This window comes from Euprymna scolopes, chromosome 3, assembly GCF_053919585.1.
Source record: "Euprymna scolopes isolate OS-2025 chromosome 3, ASM5391958v1, whole genome shotgun sequence".
Classification (NCBI taxonomy): Eukaryota; Metazoa; Mollusca; class Cephalopoda; order Sepiida; family Sepiolidae; genus Euprymna; species Euprymna scolopes.
Window position 1 is genome coordinate 47,996,207 of NC_136484.1, and position 21,387 is coordinate 48,017,593.

General features: G+C 31.1%; 1 protein-coding gene across 5 annotated transcripts in view; it reads right to left on the reverse strand.

Annotated features, from left to right (window-relative positions):
* LOC145254755 (proton-coupled zinc antiporter SLC30A9, mitochondrial-like) overlaps positions 1-21,387 on the reverse strand; it is a 134,671-nt gene that overhangs the window by 77,958 nt on the left and 35,326 nt on the right. For all 5 annotated transcript variants that reach the window (XM_080113511.1, XM_080113503.1, XM_080113532.1 and 2 more), the window contains 3 exons: positions 8,732-8,886; positions 4,898-5,071; positions 696-792 (listed from right to left, as the gene is read on the reverse strand). In XM_080113511.1, coding sequence (XP_079969637.1) covers positions 696-792; positions 4,898-5,071; positions 8,732-8,867 — 407 coding nt within the window. In that variant the 5' untranslated portion in view covers positions 8,868-8,886. The remainder of the gene's footprint in view (positions 1-695; positions 793-4,897; positions 5,072-8,731; positions 8,887-21,387) is intronic.

Below are 21,387 nucleotides of genomic sequence, written 5' to 3' on the forward strand. Positions count from 1 at the left end.
CTTCACTTATTGCAGCTTAGTCAATTCCAAATAAATCCTTTATAACATTTCCAATATTTGGTCCCTCCCCTGTAAAACACCAATAACTTGTGTAGATGTTTGTAATTCCATTCAATTATCCTCTTAACCGATCAAATTAAGGGAAAATTTAAACGTAGATATTTTTTAGCGTTCCCTTAATGGTGGGTAATAGGTTAAAAGACATTTTGATAAATAATTCCATGTTTTTCTTTTCTGTATTTGTTTATCTTATCGAATCCTGTGATGTGCATTTTGTGGAGGCATGCCACTTCACACGACAACAAATCCAAAACACTGTAAATGGTTTTACTTTACACACATATGATCTAATTAAAAATAAAAAATAAATAAATAAAACAATTTGATTTGATAATCTAAAGTTAACCTAATGGGTTTATGATATTATGATGACTGAAAACTCTAGCTAGGATTAGGATAGACAATCAAAGGTACAGTGATAATGATGACCATAGACACCGCTCCAATTTTTTGATTGACCCTGTAGCCTAATTTTGTTTTGTTAAACTTGTTTGGCAAAATAAAATATATAAATCAATTCTTAAATCACACTGAAGAATGGTAAGAATCTAAAAATGATTAAACAATTCTAATTGATGATGACTAAAATCATTATATGAAGATAATTAGAAGATTAAAGTAACTCAGAAATTTACTTTGGTGTTAGAAGAAACTCGTTCATTGCCCGGACAGGTAAGACAAAAATATTTCCACTGTAACTGTAGTCAATGGGTTTTTTCTTTATTTGCGTTACTGGAAAAAGAAAAAAAATTTCATTTAATGGGAAAATAATAGAAATATGAAAAAGGTAAACGGTATAAATCAAAAGTTAGACACGGTGATGTAAATGAAAAGGTTACAGAATTAATTTTATTCAAAATGTTTCAAGCGATTCATAAAGTTTTAGAATTGCCAGATCAATTGTTTTTTTCTAATAAAATGCAGACTTTGAACAAGTGAAAAATCCTTAAAAATACAATTTCATATTGAGGCAAATAAAAATTAATCATAGCTCAAACTAACCTAAGCATTGAATAAAATTTCATTACTTCTTGAAAAAAAGTTATGAAAACATTGAATAATCCAAATCATCAATTTCCATTTTCAAAATTCTAAAATTTGTTTTATCTTTAAATATCTTAAACCAAAATTTTATTTTCATTATAAAAACTTGTAATAATGGATACACAGATTTTTTACAAACATACAAAAAACAATGATACTACATTCATTTTGTATCACAATTTGCAATGAAATTATGATCGTTCAAAGTTTGTTGGAAATTAGAAAATTTGTCATTTTATATGTTGTTGGTTCAGAAGACAATTTTCATAGTGTATAACTAAAAATGTAGCATTCAAATAAATGAAAAATCTTTACAAATGTCATTTTGTAATAAATGAAAAGTAATCATATTGAAAGCAAGCTAGCATAAACATAGGGTAAAATTCCATTACCTCTTGGAAAAAAAAAATGTAAAAAAAAAAAAAAAAAATGTAAAAAAAAAAAAAAAATGTAAAAAAAAAAAAAATGTAAAAAAAAAAAAAAAATGTAAAAAAAAAAAAAATGTAAAAAAAAAAAAAAAATGTAAAAAAAAAAAAAATGTAAAAAAAAAAAAATGTAAAAAAAAAAAAATGTAAAAAAAAAAAAATGTAAAAAAAAAAATGTAAAAAAAAAAAAAAATGTAAAAAAAAAAAAATGTAAAAAAAAAAAAATGTAAAAAAAAATGTGAAAAAAAAAATGTAAAAAAAAAAATGTGAAAAAAAAAATGTGAAAAAAAAAATGTAAAAAAAAAATGTAAAAAAAAAAATGTGAAAAAAAAAATGTAAAAAAAAATGTAAAAAAAAAAATGTGAAAAAAAAAAAAAAAAATGACATGGTAGCACAACTTTGTTTCTCTAAGATTCATTTCAACCAGGGTTGCAGAGTCAGATGGTAAAAGTCAGACTCCGACAATTCCTAGGATTGTGAATCCAACTCCTTTGATATCTTCCACTCCGACTCCTTGACCCTTATGTGGTAATCTATTCTGCAGATCCATATACCAGCTTCCTACATCTATTCAGCAAGCATTTTATAATTACTTTTCATGTATATTATTTTTTACGTTTAACATTCATTTGTATAATAAATATACTCACATATACACTCAACCAGCTTTATAGAATAAATTAAAATAAAAAATTTACAATGTAATTTTATTATGCTATCAGTTCAAAAGGGAATAAAATATTTAGGGATAGGGGAAACCTCTTTAGGCCATGGCATTTCGAAGCCAAATTTTTTACAAGATAATATTGCTTTTATGGAAAGAGGATTAAAGGAAAAACAGGAAAAAGCTATAAAGGGCTATAATAGTACGGGTTGCTTCTTATTGATTTATACTTGTTTTTTTTTTCGGATAAGATTGTAATTACGGATCGATCCCAGACTAATCCAATTGCCAAATTCCATTTGATTCAGGAACTGGATAACTTTTGGATTACAATCCAATTGTTATCTGATGTAATCGACAATGATCTCACTCCAAGACATTGATCCCGTGTGACGTCACAACCAAAACGAAAACAGCTGTTCAGACAGGATTTGCAGCGAACCGATGGACCGAAATATCTTGATGAAGTAGAAGCATTACAGTACAGTACAAAATATATCTCCAAAAATAAAGCAAAACCATACAAAAACTGCTAAATTGTGTAACTGGTAAAACCATGTAAAAAAAATAAATTTATTGGACTTAAGGAGTCAGAGATAAAATTCCGACTCCGACTGCTAGTTTCCGACTTCGACTAAACCTCCAACTCCACAACCCTGGTTTCAACAGCTAACACATTGAACGTTTTTAATAGGAATCACAGCATAGTAGAGATGTAATAAAACTCATATAAAACATACATTTTGATAATAGGGCAAAATATGATTCACTGAATTCTTTGACTGATTTTTTTATGAAACACAATTTTAAATTCTATATTAATCCCACCATATTGATGTGCGATATTTTTGTAAAGATGGCACTTTTTCTAGGCACAGAGACATTATCGTGTGCATTAAGTTGAAATAAACAACATTACAAAGTAAATTACCTGCTATTATAATAGAAAAGATAAAAAGATAAATTATGTTTGAAAATTTCATCAAAATAATCCCAAAATAAAAGAGTTATAATTTAAAATTTCACTATTTACCAATTTCTGCACACTAAACTGGCTTCTTTATGATACATATTTTAACTATTCTGCCACAAAATGTATGATAAAAATGTTTAAAATTAGACTTTGACAACAAAAGATTTGAAGATTAGCAATGGCCTCTTGTGAATTTATAGTCGATTCATTAAATTTACTTTTTTCTTTTTTTTTTCATTACTTTTGTCAAACTTTGTTGAATCCTTCATTATCGTGTTGCACTTATTGCTTGTATAGCCTGTTAGCTTAGATTCTTGTGTCTTGGTTTTGTAAAACCACACTGCCCCTTGACAACCACCAATGCCATTTGCCATAGTTTTCTTTCTCCACCTTGCCTTGAAGGGATGAACTCTGGTTTACAAATATAAAACAAAATATAAAATTACAAGAAGTACAAGAGAATATACAACTTCAACACACTGCATATAGACCAATTGTACTCCGAGTGCATGCATGTGATATTATAATGGAAAATAACCCTCCAAATAATAATGTCCACATCTTAGTTGATACACTGAAACTTAACTAAGACCCAATTCAATTGAAGTCAGCTCATCTCGGGTCTGCTTAATCTCTACCTGATCCGTTCCAAGCTGCAAACTATCATCACCTTTCACAAACTGAAAACTTACTAAAACTCTAAATATATCTTGTCTTACTTGACCGCTCCCAGCCGACTACCCATCCTACATCCAGGTATTCATCCTACTGCCTTTGTGCGCATTGGCAAATCATTTCTAACCACAGACAGTGACGTTGATTCAGTGGTTGATGACACTGACTGACGACCTGGGTGTCTCAAATTCGCATCCAGTTTGTGTCATAAAAATCACTTTCACTTAGGATGTTGGCAATCTTCACATGACTCCTCTCGTAAGTACCTGATGGCTTTCTAGAAATAATTCTGATTAGAAAAATATCAGGAAAACTAATGCCAACAATAGAATCTTCGGATTCATATAATATGATGATTTCTAACCACTATCATAATTTTCTTTTACGAATCACTTTCTAGTGTTGCCCGTGGATGTCCATAATAGCATTGTTGCTTTTTGGTGTAATTTCCTATTTTATTGAAACCAAAATAACACTTTCCCCTTTTTTTGCTGTTAATTTTTTTATCTTTTTCATGCTCACCCCAAACAATGTATATCATCACTTGGACATAAGGGGCTACTATTTGGGGCCATATTTACATTTAAACTTCTGTGTCGGTACAGTCAGAAAAGCAGGTAACAGGAAGGGAATAAACTATTTGAGTAGAAGACTTTCCGGCAATAAGGGACCTCCACAGTAAGGAGGCATGATTTTGTTGCTAAGCAGGTTTGTCAGTTTATTTCAAATATTCTACAATGAAGCATTATTATCTTCAATTATTAATTTCCTAAGTTGCCTTATTTATGAAAGGAAAATATTTGATATCCTAGATATCCGAAACAATAATGAAGTACTCAACAAGTTCATAAGGTGTTTTCATTACATCTAAAATATGCTTTGAGGTTAATCCTCAGTGATATGCTGGTTTTATTACTCACTTTGAGAGTTCCAAAACCTATGAAATGAACCAACATAGACTAGTCAAACATTGATCATATTTTGTATAACAAATAGGACAATGAAAACACAACAAATTCTAACTTGCTATGTAAACATTGAAAGAAAATATCTTACCTTTTACGGGTTTGCGACTAATTTTGATTGCACTACCCTTCTCTGCTGGCTTGGAATCAGAAGGATCTTTTTCAGAGCCACTGCTCAGAAAACGGGAAATCAGAAAATGTCTATTGGTCTTTAAGAATGGTAGACTGCTTCCAGAGAGGCGGAGAGTAGCTTTCTTGCCATGACCTGAAATAAAAAATAGTATGAATCAGGGGATCTCAAGCTCAAAAATACAAAAGGACCGCAACATAATGAGACAGACGAGAGGCAGACAAAAAAAAAAAAATTTTTTTTTTTTAATTTTTTTTTTAAATTCACTGGGTTATTTTTTATTTTTTTATTTTTTTTTTACATGGGGGTCACCACTTATCAAGGCCCGAAGGCCACTCAAGGATAAGGGTTATTGCGTGTACAGTAATCAATGAGATAGTATTGTAGTAATCATTAGTATTGGGGGTTTTGATAGAGTGTCTTACTTAAGGGGGCGGTTTGTCAGGAGTTTGTTTATGTTGGACTTGAAGACGTCCAAGTTGTAGTCAGTCAGGTGGGAAACAGGCAAGCGGCAGAGAGTTCCACTGGCGTGCAGTTCTAAGAAAGAAGCTTTGCTCGTGGAATCTACGTTTGGATTTAGGCACAGATAAAGAGTGGGGTAATGTAGTCGATAGTATAACATGAGAAGTTATTCAAAACACAGATGATAAGGTCTTCTGCTACTGAGGAGGGATGTTCTAATGAATCATCATCTGAAAGCACATGCCATATAGCTTTCTGCTGGTGACAAGAAAATTCTGTACATGACTGACAGTCAAAGACTTGGATGTGAAACAGGTCTTCTCCAGCATCAGTTTGTTTATCAAGTCTTTTCTTTTGGAATCATACTCATAAGTTTTCATCACTAAATGTTGCTCATGTTCTTCAACCGTAAATTTAAAAAAAAAAATAAAATCAATAAGCAAACGAAATCAGGTATCTTAAGATACGACTAATTCAATGTCAAATCATCCAGAAATGTAGTTTTAAAACCCATATTTTCAGATTTTGTTGCAACTTACACCACAGATGGACATCATAAAAACTAAGAAATCGTCAAAATTTGAGCACATAACTCCAAGTGGTTGCCGATTTAGAGCATGTGTGTGTGTGTATATATATATATATATATATATATATATATATATATATAAAAATCACGCAAAATGTTACTCTGGCAATGTTTTAATAATTTCATTTTCTTGAATATTTTCAATTTAGAATGTAATGCGACACTGAAAATTCAGCCATGTAAGTTTTTTGACTGGAAGAATCCAAAAATGGCATTAGATTTACTCAGAAATTAAGCTTTCTATATGATTTTATGAGAGTTTGGAATCTTTAACATATGCACCAACATGGGTAAAAAATGAGGTGGCTGTTATGGTACCAGAGTTTTTTTGGTTTTTTTTGGACATTTATGTAGGCACTATGAAGTTAGGTCTTTTTTCTAAGGGTTCATAAAAAAACAACTAGTTTGGGTATGAGGGATGAAGTTGGGGAGTTGCTTCCCCCAATAGAGTATTTCTGGACCCTTGGAAAAAAAAGACTTAAATTTAGATAGACACTGAGTGAACAAAACAAGAACTTTTCACCATTCTTGGGGTCAGACGGACTTCATAGTCTCCGTATGAATGTCTCAAAGACAAAAAAATATCAGTCACATCATTTTTTTTTTTACCTCATATTGCAAGTTACAATAAAATCTGAGGATATGGGTTTCAAAGCCTTAAATGATTGCACCTGAAATTACCCATACATACTTTTACAATTTTACTCATTTGTTTAATTGAATGTTCCAAGTGACAAAAATGACTTTTGAGCTTATCTATATACAGAGTCATGTCCTACCTCTCCACTTCAATTAATGATAAGAGTCACCAGGTGGAGACTACTCCATGTAAACAAACAATTTGGCGCTTCTACAGATTTTGTAGTAGATAAATGGAGTTTTCAAATAAAATACAATGGTTTCAACTGATTTTTTTGTCAATTGTAATATGATACAATGGTAGCTTCCAAATTATGCAGTCGAAATTACCTGAATATTACTGAATTATTAAAAAAAAACAACTTTAATCATGTTAGAAAGTGAACATTTTCTGCCATCTTGTTTAAATCAAAATGGAAAATTACCTCCCTTTTGAATTCTCCTGTGTTTTACTACCATTTTAATAAAATTCTATTTTTTATTTTCTTTAATTTTCTACCTTATAGATTTTCGTAATTTTTGGATATAATTATCTTAAAAATATGAGGAATACGTAGATACCATTGTTTTCATGTGAAATTCAGTATTATGATTTCCAAAATTTTATCCCAATAGTGTAGAAACACCAACAATTGTATTTAAATAACAAAAAACCGAGAGCAATATCCAGATTTAATTAAATTTTTTGGTATGTATTTGATCAATTATATATTATACTCAGCTACGGTCATATGTAAAAAAAGAAAAAACAAGTGCAAAAGTTAGAAAGTCTCCTTAATATTTTAATGTGAAAGGAGTAATAGCAATTTTGGACACAATCAGAGTAACAAGTGACTAAGAAAAAAAATTGAATAAAAATGTAATATTTACCAATCATAAAAGAAACTGCTAAAAACAGTTTAATATAGACAACATTTTTTTTTAATGTATTAGCTCATGAAGATTTGTGGCATCATGCAACATTGCATGGAAATTTAAGATTCTGGAGATGTCCAAATTTGTTGACGATTACAATAATGGTGTTCCTTTGAATTCAAATTTGCTGATGGTGATAAAGATAGTATTCATTTGGAAAATATTCCTAGTTGGATAAAATATTTTTCAAAAGAAACTGGATCAAGAATGATCTTTCTTTATTTTACAGAACATAATTAACAAATAAAAAATAAAATTTGATAGTCAGAATTAAATATAAATTTCTCAAATTCAAGAATATCAGTAAATTTTTTATATTTGACAAACCTAATTTTATCATTCAGACACTAACGTGTTTGAATATATGTTTAAGTGGCAGTCTAAGTCATTTAGAAATGCTTTAAAAGCTTCACCGCTCACTCATTTTTCAACCAAATTTCAAACAATTATTACAGTTCATAGATCACTTTCTCAGCTACATTGTGAAAAAACAAATTTTAATTTTCGTTCAGTAAAACAAAAGTTATGAATTTACTGGTGTTAAAAATAGTAAAAAATACAAGGAGGTGAGCAACGTTTTTTATGACCGGTTTCCATAGCAACTATGTCGCTTCAGCGACTACGGTTGCTACTAATTCACTGCTGTCACAAAAAAGAGAAGTAACAAGTTAAACAGAGAATGAAAGCATGAAAAGGGAGATAATTGGGGGGATTTTATTAAAAGCAGACAAATGCCATACATTGTTATTACATGTGTTTATGAGGGCAAAAAAATAAGACTGAAATTAAACAAAGAACAAGTGAATTTATTGGAAATTTGGAAAAAATCATGAATTACAATAGAAAAATGCGAGCATGAAAAGTAATATGATTAAGCTTAAACATCGAAAAGTAAAGAACTAGTTAAAACTAGAAAAGAAAAGGACAATATATTCTAGTATAAAATATAATAAATTTAAAACTTAAAATATTGCAGCATTAAGAATATTTTTTTAATTCAATTTAACATTATATAATCAATTCTTAATGCTGCAATATTTTAAGTTATAAATTTATATTTTTTACTACAATATCTTGTCCTTTTCTTTTCCAGTTTTAACTAGTCCTTTACTTTTCCATGTTTAAGCTTAACCATATCACTTTTCATGCTCGCATTTTTCTATTGTTGTATTATTATAAAAATGAAATACCTGAATGAAATTTTCTACAAGTCAAGAGAGCAACCTGCATAATGTGCGGTGGTCCTGGCCCAGAAAGACTGTGGCTCAAATTCAACATTGCGTTACAACATTGAACACCTTTGCCAAGATGAGACAACAGAATCATCTTGCTTTATCATATACACCTGAAATAGAAAAATAAAAATATTGAAAATTTAGTTTAAAATGAATTTCTTTTGAAGACATGACAATGCATATAAACAGAATGCCCTGAAACAAATATTTATGCAAACTAATTAATAAAAACACACATGGAGGATTTCACAAAATTTGAATAACTTAAATTACGGTAAAATGATAAGTAGTGGAAAGAGGTGAATGATATCTCCATATATAATATTTTGATTGCAGAATTTCCCCTCTGGCCCAAAGTATTGTAGGTTTGCAACAAGAGATGCCATACACAAATTCAATATATCTACTCTGACAATCACTTACGACCACCATTTCTGTCACATTCACTTGTGATAATAAAATGCTACATAACATCTGATGCGCAACAACATCACAATCACCACATCTACAGAGGAAGAAGTTCCTATTTTTCTCTCTCAATATTTAGTGCTCTCACCGCTGCCAGTTGTTACCATGTCCAATTCTACATGATTGCACCCTCCATAACTGGCTAAGACATATAAACATAACATTCTTTCTGATTTCAGAATCCTAAATAATAATGGCTCCCTAGCCATGTTCCACTTTTTCTGATTGGCTGAAAACTGCCTTCTCATATTCCAAAATGAAACTAATTCCTAAATAAACAAGCCAAGTGTGCATGATCTCCCTCTGGTGCTGCATGTGAGATGACGACACAAAAAATAGTGAAGAAATGATGAATGTGAGAAGTGTGAAAGGCCAACATTGCCTTCACATTTTCGCCAAGTTTCAGAAAAATCTAATCGATGGGATAAAAAGTGTCATTTTTTGCAATTTGGAGCATTTGTGACTCCTTTTGAGCTATTGGAAATGCCAAATCCCAATGAAAATGGACAAACGGCGCAGTTTCACGCTTTAAGGCATGTATATTTGAATTCAGCACAATGAAAATCTACTATATAGACATACATATTAAGTTTTTGAGCAATATGAAAAAAGAGGGCCAAAAAGGCATTTTTTTTAGCCTTAAAAGTCCTAGAGGGATGCAAACCAGAATTTTGGCAGGGTCATCCATACTGAATTTATATTAAGAACAATGGCCTCTACATTTTGACAAAGTTTCAGGAAAATCTAATGAATGGATCGAACGCTAGGGGCAAAAAGTGCCATTTTGGGGCATTTTTTAGCTCTTGAGGCCCTGGGGGACTGCCGAATCTCAGTGTAAGCAGATAATGGTGCAGTTTCACGCCCTACCACATGTATATTTGAGTTGACCACCGTGAAAAACCACTATATAGTCAAACATAGCAAGTTTTTGTGGAGAAATATGAAAAAAAGAGCCACAAAAAGGGGCGTTTTTAACACTAAAAGTCCTCAGGGATGCAAACCAGAATTTTGCCAGGGTCACTCATACTGGATTTTTATTAAGAACAATGGGCTCCACATTTTGGCCAAGTTTCAGAAAAAATCTAATGGATGGATCAAAAGTTATGGGGCAAAACGTGTCATTTTTGGCCATTTTGGGGCATTTTTGACCTCTTTTAGCCCCTGGGGACGCAACGGGAATTTTTGCAAAAAAAGAAAAAAAAAAAAAATTTTTACTGTGCAGATCTATTTAATGAAATACAATTTGTGGCAAAATTTCAGGAAAAACTAATGGACAGATATCTGGAATCGTTATGACTAACAGACACATAGAAGCCACTGAAAAATAAATCGGGGGACCAACAAACATTTCTAAAAGTTGACAAAAATGGCATCGCTCTCCCCATGAGACACAGGCACTAAAAAAAAAAAAAAAAAAAAAAAAAAAATACAAACATTAACCGCTCATAAATAAATATACTGATAACCTTATTTACTGGAACAAACATACACAAGTAAAAAAAACTTTATATCCATAACATTTTCTCCATGCTTGCCTGCCTGGAACACTAAAAGAAATTGTAAACACAGCAATGTTTTGGGAATGTAAACATGTACAAAATACCGACCGACACAACATTAACCCCCTCCACCCGCCCAAAATAAAAACCTGCTCTGGAAAAAAAAAAAAAAATGTTTTCCTTTACCTTTTTTCTTTTTGCCATTTACTATTCCAGTTGATGATTAGATTTTGTACACCGATTACCTATAGTTTTAACGTAAATTTTATTGCATACAAAAACACTTATTTGTTATATACTTGTGTTTTCACCAATTTTGAATTCTGTGGAGTATGTTATTTAATTTTCTTTTCCAGACTGATACTTGAGATTGCGCACGTTAACTTATTTTTATTTGGTGTGTGTGTGGAGGGGGGGGGTGATTGGTACATTAGGTCCCCCTCCACAATTTTCTTTAGAATGACAACTTTTATGTTTTCCACTATGCTGATTAAGAAAATCTCAGTCAAATTTTGTGGAGACAAGTACTAATAGAGATATAAAGACCTATATTATGCACTGTAATTCACTGGCTGCCAAGTTTGTACGCATACACGATAAACAAATCTACTTCTCTCCTATCAACACTGCCACCCCCCCCCCAATTTTTTTTAAGCATTTGGAGGTGGGTATCCTGACAACGATTATCACTGTTAAATTTAGGAGAATTATTTTACCACCACCATTTCCCAAAAAAAAGGGGATTGTCTACTCCAAAAGCCGTTCTTAAGATGGGGAGGCTGGGAGGTCTATTCCAAACACTGTTCTTCTTATAATACTCAAATGGAGAGCTTTGTATTATCCTGATAAGTCTCCTTTTAAAGAATTTCTCTAATTCTTCTTGGGTCCCTCCATATATATATGTGTGTGTGTGTGTGTGTGTGTGTGTGTGTGTGTGTGTGTGTGTGTGTGTGTGTGTGTGTCTGTCTACAGAAGCTTTGAATAAAAAAAAAATAAACGTAAAAATAGAAATAAAGGATGCAGTTTAAATTCCTGGAAAAAAACTATAACTTATCGCAGACTTAGGACCACATAATCCGACTTCTAAAAAGTTTATAATTACAAAATATTCAACTATATAAAAAAAAAGAAAAAAAGAAAGAAAGCCTTAAATAAAATTGTTAAATAGAAAACTTATGACTTCTCAAAAGTGTACGATTATGAAAAAGAAAGTATTCAACTATATAAGGATGAAAAAAAAATCTTAACTAAAATTTTTTACAGGATGCATCCATGTCACTTGATGAAGGTAAACAAAGACCTTGGAAAGCCAAGGAATAAAGAAAATGCAATTCCCTTAAATGAGATGAATGAAGTTTTGAAAGGGGAAGTTGAAGATCAATAGGACGTAAATTCCAATAGTAACAGGGAGGAACTGAAAGACAATACTACAAAGCCGAGTAAAGGAAAAATAGTGGAATATAAAATTATTGGAAGTAATGAGTGGAAAAAAGGAAAGATTATGAGTACAAAACCAAAATGGAAATTACGGCCATTGGTGGAATATAGAACCAGCTGCAGAAAATGAATGTCCAGTGATCAGTGGTGAGAATTCCCTAACAGAAGGAGATCATGAAGAACATGTTTTCCTCAAAACTGAATAAGAACAAGCAAAAGATGTGATGTATGCAAAGGAGAACAATAAAAAACATGAAAATGCATGAATGTGTCCCTAACATAAGTCAAAAATACATATCAACAAGACGGATGATAACAGAGAAAGTTAAGGATAACAAAAAGATAAAGCATGTGGATATGAAGAAAATTCACATAACCTAAAAACAGACTCTCCAACATGCAGCCGTGAAGCTATACATCTTGTAATGTTAACTGCCTCCAATAAGAATTGGCAGGTGGAGACTCTTGATTTCACCTCAACATTTTTGAAAGGTGACATGCTAGAGAGAGAAGTATTTCTCAGAAAACCATCTGAGGCATGTCCAGAGTCACAATTGTGAAAGTTGAAAAGATGTATTTATGGATTGAATGATGCACCTCGTTCATGATAGAAGAAAGTTATTCAGGAATTAGCTAAACTAAAAGGAATGGTAAGTGCATATGACAATGCACTGTTTCTTTGGCATGATTTATCTGAGAACTTAATGGGTATTTTGACAATGCAATGTAAATGACTTTATATTTTGTGGAAATGATTATTTAAAAAAAAATATGGTTTCAGAATTAAAGAAAATATTTAAGGTTGGAATGCATGAAAATGGAACTTTCAAATTTCTGGGATTGCGCGTAAGACAAACGGAAGATGGGATCATTATAAACTAAAACAATTGTGTCATCTATTTCTTCAATAGATAAAAGGAAAATCCTTAAGGAAAAATGATGAGTTGAGTGAAGAGGAGAAAATAGATTTAAAAAGACTAAATGATGTCAAATGATGTGGGTATCTACCCAGACTCAACCTGAGGTATTATTTGATGTGTGTAGGATGAGTAATACCGGAAAATCTCCTAAAGTGAAGTTACTTTTTGAAACCAACAAGTCACTATTAAAGCTTAAATCAAAAACAGGTTCCATATCCTTTCCAGGGCTGCGAAATCCTTCAAATTTTAGTGTGATTTTTATGGTTGTGGAGTCATAAATATTATTACCAAAAAAACAGCACAAAAAGTTTTATTATTCTTCTCAAGTATACATCATCCTCCATAGGGGAAAGGAGAAAGAGGACGGGGGGGGGGGGGGGTGATGTCACAAAACTGCCTCCTTTGTAATGCAATATCTTGTCACATTGCAATTTAAAATTGGATAAAGTTGGGACTAATTGAATTTTCCATTTTCTTATCTAATTTTAACCCTACATGTAAATTTCAACCTCATCCATACTTTAACATAATGATGAATTATATTTCTATGGCTTCTGACATTTTTTATATAAATACTAGTGTTGTGCCGATGAAGCGGAATCGGTTAAATCGGTAATTTTCGGGGAATCGGAATCGGAAAAATTTGTATATAATTTCCGATTCCAAAATCGATTCTTTGAATATTTTTCAAAAGTTAATTTTCAATTGCTTGTACCGATTATAAATATTTATTTCTTTTAAACTATTAGTAAAACTAAACTCTATAGATCTACGTACTCGTTATAGAATGAAGTTCTCATAACAAAATCACGTAATTTCATTAAATAGTTTTTGTTTTACGCTCCCTTGACTAATTATCGCAGTTTTTTTAGGAAGATTCCGAATTTCCCAAATCGTTTTTACGGCGTAAAATAAAAACTATTTGATGAAATTACGTGATTTTTTTATGAGAACTTCATTCCATAACGAGTACGTAGAATATATATTTTTTTTTATTTTTCGTTTTTTAACATAGTGTAAACTGCACAAGCACCCTTTTTTAATACGTGAAGACAGTTTAGAGCTTCATCCTAGATCTAAAAATAATTTGGTTTTTAGTGGGTTTACAAATATCGTCCAAAAGTAGAATTTCAATGAGGGGGGACTTTTAAATGTAAATATAATTTCTTTTTCAATCTGAAAAATTTCTAAATGTTTTCTCTTTATCTATTTTATCCAGACTTTGATAAATTCATTGTGAGATATTCATGTATATTTTTAACTTTTCCGAAACCCCGAGAAAAATGCGACGGTGTCAGACAATGTGGCTCCAGGAAAATAAAATAAAACTCTATTCGTTTGAAATCTTTTCATATTAAACTCCTTGAGAAATTTGGCAAGTGGGTGTGAAAAAGTATTGTTGTCGAAACCAACGGCATCAAAGGTGTTAATTACCCCATAATACTTTCAACTCAACTTTTGAGCGGCTTCAGATGGCATTGGCGCCGTTGTAGCAATCCTTAAGTATAAACATAAACAATACCGGCAGAATCAAAGAAAATCACACTGGAAGCATATTTCAAATTAAATCAAAGGCCAAGCCTTTTCACAATTTTGCCCATTCCTTGTTGGTCCCCCCGATTTATCGGAGAGGGACTATAGTTTTCAGTGGCGTTCGTCCGTTCGTCCGTATGATTCCCGGATAACCGTCCATTACTTTTTTCTGAAATTTTGCCACAAGTTGTACTCCAATACGTAGATGTGCACGACATCGAGTTTTTTTTTTAAGAAAACTCTCGTTGCTCCCCCAGGGGCTGAAAAGGGGTCAAAAATGCCCAAAATGGCAAAAATTACACTTTTGGCCCCATAACTTTTTTCCCGTCCATTGGATTTTGCTGAAACTTGTCCAAAATGTGAAGGCAATTGTTGCAAATGTAAATTCAGTATCGCTGACCCTGGCAAAACTCTGGTTTGCGCCCCCCGGGAACTTTTAGGGCTAAAAACCACCCCTTTTTTAGGCTCTTTTTTTCATATTTGTCTAAACACTCATGATTATAAAATATATATATATATATATATATATATATATATATAAAACGATTAGGAATTTAAAATAGACGGTCAGTTTCACAAATAAATATAACGTAACATGAGCTGTAGTGTGTTACCAATTTTAAATTATGTGCGCTTATTGGGGATAGGGTGTCTACTTTTTAAGCGATTACACATGGTTTTACAACGTTGCAAACCAAACTTAATTTAGTGGGAAACACTTTAGTTAATATCCATAAAGAATTAGGATGGCCAGAAATGATGATCATTTTACGTTAAATTTATATTCGAAACTGATCTTACACTCTAAATTCTAAATGATCGCTTTTCTTTCCGCCAATTAAAAAAATGTTCTAACACGTAATCTATAAAAGTAATATTTCATTTTGGAATAGAGATTTAGCTGCGAGAGAAAGCACAGAAAGCTCACGCAATCTCACGTTAAAAATGGTTTTCATAATAGTAATATTATTATTTAGAAATTCGTTCGTAACAATGAGATGTGGCTTTGCTAAGTGGCGTTGTTAAATATATTGTTCTTACATCGTTTTCTTATTTTGCCTACCAATCTTCGAATATTTTCCACTATTCATGTAAGTAGCATGTTATACAGTAAATACGAACTGGTACAATATAGCTTTGTTTTAAAATCAAAATAAATGTTTTGTTGTGTTACAATTTTTAATCAATTACAAGGCAAACATTTGAGATAAAATATACGTGGACATTAACCAGGGGTTTATGTAATAATTTGAAAATTTACGAAAAAACAAACAAAAAAAATCTCTAATTAAATATGTATAAATTTTACAAGGATCAGAATCGGAATCGGGAATCGGATCGGAATCGGAAATTTTGAACGGAATCGGAAAAAATTTTGGCATCGTCCCATCACTAATAAATACCAATGTAAATTAAGTGTTTTGGTCAGTATTGTCCAATTAAAAAAAATAAACAAAGTAAGCTCATAAAATGTGAAACAGAAAAATACAAAAATAATAGACTCGGCTTATTTTGTGGATTTTTTTTTTTTTTTTCTGAACTTGGTTAATTTTCTAAAAATTAATACCTGAACCTTATAATTTAACAAGAATAAAAAAGCATTGGAAATGCAAAAGGATATAGGGATGGTATGCCAAAAAGTATACAAACAAGATAGCTATGAATGGCTAGGCACATGGAAATAGAATTGCATCCAAAGTATAGCCCTATAGCTTTTCTCCAATCTTCATTCCGTGCCATCATTACGGTTGTAAAAAGCTATAGGGCTATACTTTGGATGCAATTCTATTTCCATGTGCCTAGCCATTCATAGCTATCTTGTTTGTATACTTTTTGGCATACCATCCCTATATCCTTTTGCATTTCCAATGCTTTTTTATTCTTGTTAATTAGTATTTTTACTTACAGTCTTATTTTTAAACTTACATTCATGATAGTATTGTCTTTTTTAGGAGGCGGCTCATTGCCGCCTCCATTAGTAGCAGGTCGCTTCCTGCTGGGTTTTAGGTCTTTGGGTTTTGAGCCTTAGGAGTTGCCTCTTGGTCCTCCATCGGTTCTATATTACATAGAGAGTGCTACCGCCTCTCTGATAAAACAGAGTATTATAAAGTTCTAAAATGTTCATACCTTCACTATTAAATTTTTCTTGGTTCATTCTTTGGCGTTTTGGCAGTTTTTGATATTTATATTTATAATAGTTTGTGCATAAGGCAGCTTTTTTTCCCTTGGGATCCCTGTTATACTGTGCTTTTGAGTCAGCACGTGAGGCAGCCTTCTTTTTTTTCTGGTTCTTTGTTATAAAGAGCACGTGAGGCAGCCTTCTTTTTTTCTGGTTCTTTGTTATAAAGAGCACGTGAGGCAGCTTTTTTCTCCTCAGAATCCCTGTTATACCGTGCTTTTGAGTCAGCACATGAGGCAGCCTTCTTTTTTTCTGGTTCTTTGTTATAAAGAGCACTTGAGGCAGTTTTTTTTCCCCTCGGGATCCCTGTTATACCGTTCTTTTGAATCAGCACGTGAGGCAGCCTTCTTTGCCTCAGGATTTGCATGATACTTAATTTTTATTATTTCAGCATTTTTCTGATAGTATTCTTTTTGCTCAGATAATACCTTGACTTTGTTTTTTTCATAGTCTATATTTCTCTGAGCTTTTTTACTACGTGCTGACTTTGGCATTTTTTATTAAATGTAAACATATAACACTTATGTGTATCTTACTATAATATCACTTATCTTATAGCAAGACAACTCTCGTAGAATTGAGATACTGCCCCATCACCAATAGTTAAAGTGTGGAACGGTATATACACCAATAGTGTAGTTGTTATCTTTATATGAAGTCCTAATCAGTGACAGTGTGAGGTTACTTGGTTAATTTATTGTAGTTTATTTTAGAAAACTTACTTGTTTTTATTAGTAGATTGTGTATAGTAGCCACAATATCTAGTTATTTTTGTGGCTAGGGCTTGGATTTTGATTCTTTTTGGTCAGCTTCCAGTGAGTTCTTAGAAGATGACTTTCTTGCAGTTTCTTTTGCGGTTAATTTAACTTATTTCCTTTGGCGTTTGGTGAGTTCTTAGAAGAACTGGTCTGATCTACTTTTCTTAGCGAGCGAAGAGATTCAGCTGCATTTAACAATGGTTGCTATAGTGTATTTTTGCGCATGCGTGAGAATTTCAAGTTTCCTCCTTATTTTTCAATAGTTTGACAGTAGTCATGTGTCTTTCTGCCAAGAGCGACAGACGTCAGTGTTAGCCATGATCGTCTAGAGGTTAGGACCCCACGTTGTGGCCGTGCTAACCTAGGTTCGAATCCTGGTCACAGCATTGACATTTTGTACATATTTTACAGTCCAAAATCTGAAGAATTATTTGTTTTTATAACATTGTTTTTTGACGTCATACTTGCTGATAGGTTACTCTTATAACAATTTTGATCAACTGAGATAAAGATTTCGTGGTTTCATTAACGCTGGTGGGTTACTGTTTAAAGAAAAAACCTTAACGTTCACCTCAAATATTCAGCGTCCAAGAAATATAGGCCACTGGCAAACTGGAACGTCTGTGAGCATCTGGTGTATTATTTGGAGCTGTCCCTTTTGAGAGAAGTTCCGTGTTCGAAGTGGTCTGTCTACATTGGGTATATAGTGTTTAAAACTTGTTATTACACGTAATCTTATTTAATTATGGAGTTAGCTAAAAAGCGATGGGTCACTGCACTTCTCCGTGTAAAGAGCAGTCGATTGATGCTTGAACTGTTGTCAGAGACCGTTCGTACACCGAGATACATCGTCTCAAAAGAAAGAAGAAAGAAGAAGAATTGGCCATTTTTGTACCCTTTTTTTTTTTGCTCTCTTTTGACATTTTAACCGACGTTCTGACACTCGCTGGATTCGTAAGACGCTTCTCTGTAAGAATATGTGCTTTTTGAAACTTATAAGTTGATTTTAGTTGAGATTTAGATAGTTTTGTTTTGTAGGCGTATATAGGTGTGTACGGGCCATCCCTATATAGAGAGTGCTACTGCCTCTCTGATAGGTTTATCTTCTAATTTTAGAAGTTGGACCTAAAATAGCATTTAAGCTGACAAATTAAGCTTTGTTTTTACCTATACAATTTTTATTTATTATCGTTATACCATGTTATTTGCAATACAGCATACTTTATTACTATTTATTTTAAGTTATTTAGGCAAGCCTGGACAACAAATAATATGAAACATTTTTAAACAATTACCTAAAAAAATAAAAATCAGCCAAGGTCAAATAAAACAAATTTAATAGACTTCTAATAGATTTAAGATTTTCTCTCAAACATCTTTTAAGAAATATAAATTTTTATTTATATTTAACATGGTACTGCAAATCCAGAAATTTGACATGGAAAGAAATTGATAATATCTGAAAAAGTTTTATATTTCGATGCTAAAAAAATCATGTGATCATGCTTCATCTTCAATCATAAGCAGAACTTAAATGTCAAGGGGAATAACTCATATTTTTAAATTAAAGAATACATTTGTCTATAACTAAAATTTTCTTTTTTTGCTGTATAAGTTTAAAACCGTGCAAACAAAAATTAAAACTTAAATGACAAGGTGACACTGCTAATTTTTCTTATAAAATCAATTTTTATGGAAATACATTCATCTCTTTTCTTTCTTTTCACATTGGAATTAGACAGGGCATTATGGGATTCCTAACCTAAAGAACGAGTTTATAAGATTTCTTTAGCTTTTAAATAATTTATTTCTCTTGTATCATTTTAGATCATTTTGGCAAAGAAATACTTGTAGATATTTGTTTTTAATTATTAATACAAACTTCATAAGAAATGAAACTGTCAATGTAAATGTAAAAATGTCAAACACAATGTCATTAATCACAAATAGACTTCAAGAAACAAATCAGGTGACACTGAAAAGTAGCCCTATTTATTTTTTTTTTTAAGTAGCTGACATAGTCATAAATGTTTTATGACATTAAAAACTATTCTTTCTTTCTAATCTAATATACAACGTTATCTTGTTGAATTTTAGAATTTAGACCCAAATAGCATCTCATCTGACACAAAAAATATTTTATTTTGCATAACTATTGTCTTTTTCCAATTGGTTTTTAAAATATTAAAATGTTTTTAGCTTCGGTTTGTTTGAAAAAAAAAATCTTTAGTTAGAAAGATTGTTACAATGGCAACAATAATCTTAAATAAGGACTCAAATAATGTAAGTAAAGATAAATCTTCTCAGCTTAAAACATGACGTCTCTCCCTTAGATTGATTCATTATCGAGCATTGTTTTTTTTTTCATCTTATCTATTCTGTATATTAATAACATTTTCTAACCAATTCAAGTGTTTATATATATATATATATATATATATATATATATATATATATATATATATCTTTTTTATAACTGACATAGACAATTTTTTTTTTTTAATCTATATCCATTTTAAAATGTGCAACCAATGAATCCAAGGCATATAAATTCACAAGATATTAATCATGTTTCTCTAAACAATCTCTCAGAATGTTTTTTAATATATCACCACTGTTTTTGCACATGACTAGTCTTCACGATTTTTTTGATTTTTTGATTTTTGTTGTTTGTTTTTAGATGAAAATAATTATTACTGTATCCACTCTACATTGTCTAGGAGTATTTTTTTAAATAATTTTTGCTTTGTTCATTGATTTTCTCTCAAAACCCGCTTTTTTGTCTTACATTTTTCGGGAGAAGAATGAGAAATATACATCCATAAAAAAAAAATGGTTTTGCAATAAAATTGATGAAACGTGTAACAAAAAAGTGAAATTTTAATTAAATAAAACAAAATATTTCTTATTTGTGGCATTTTATGGGTGTTTTAATTCATTTGCCTTTTTTTAGAGAGGTTTTAAAAATCATTGCAAATTAAATTCACTTGCTTTTAGGAGGAAGACAACTTGAGATTTTGAAGTTTTTAAGCTATTATTTCTGGCAAAAGTCAAATATTATGGTTTATTTGTACATATAAAGCAACAAAAAAAAAGTATTCACAAAAGTGAAGTAAATGTTTAATTCTGAGAAAGTATGTTTCAAATAAAACAACAACCTTTTTAATTTCATTTTTGTTTTGACCATTGAAGCCCCACCAACACCACTTTCTGCAATTTTCTCTTGATTTTTTGTTAGAAAGTATTTACATTTTTGGAAACATAATTTAATGAAAGTCAGTAAGAAAAAAAAAGCTGTTTTATAATAAAATCTATAGGAAGTCTTACAAAATTTTGGACTTTAAATCCCATGAATACTTTGTTTTTGACTTTTAAATTTATAAAATAAACTTTTTTATTATTATGATAAGCTGAAACAACAAAAATGGGAAATCACATTTTTGTCCATTGTTAATAAATTACTTGTATCTTGTCAAAAAGTAAAATAGACTTAATGAACTAAGATTGAAATAAATTTGTAAATAAAAATAAAATAACTTAATAAAAATAAACTGTTTCATGTAGATTTTCTTTTCTTTTTTCATCAATACAATTTTTTTTTTATTAGCTCTTGCACATTTTTCTTCCTTATTGTACTATTTGACTTTAATAAATGGAATAAAATTGTTTAAAATTATAATTTTTTTTAAATTCCATTTAAAAAGTTTGGATGAAAATTCACAGGCAGACAATAACTTGTCTGAATTTTACTTATATAGAAAAATAAGTATATTTTAGAGCAGAAAAATTTTTTAAGTTTTATTCTTTCTTTAACTTT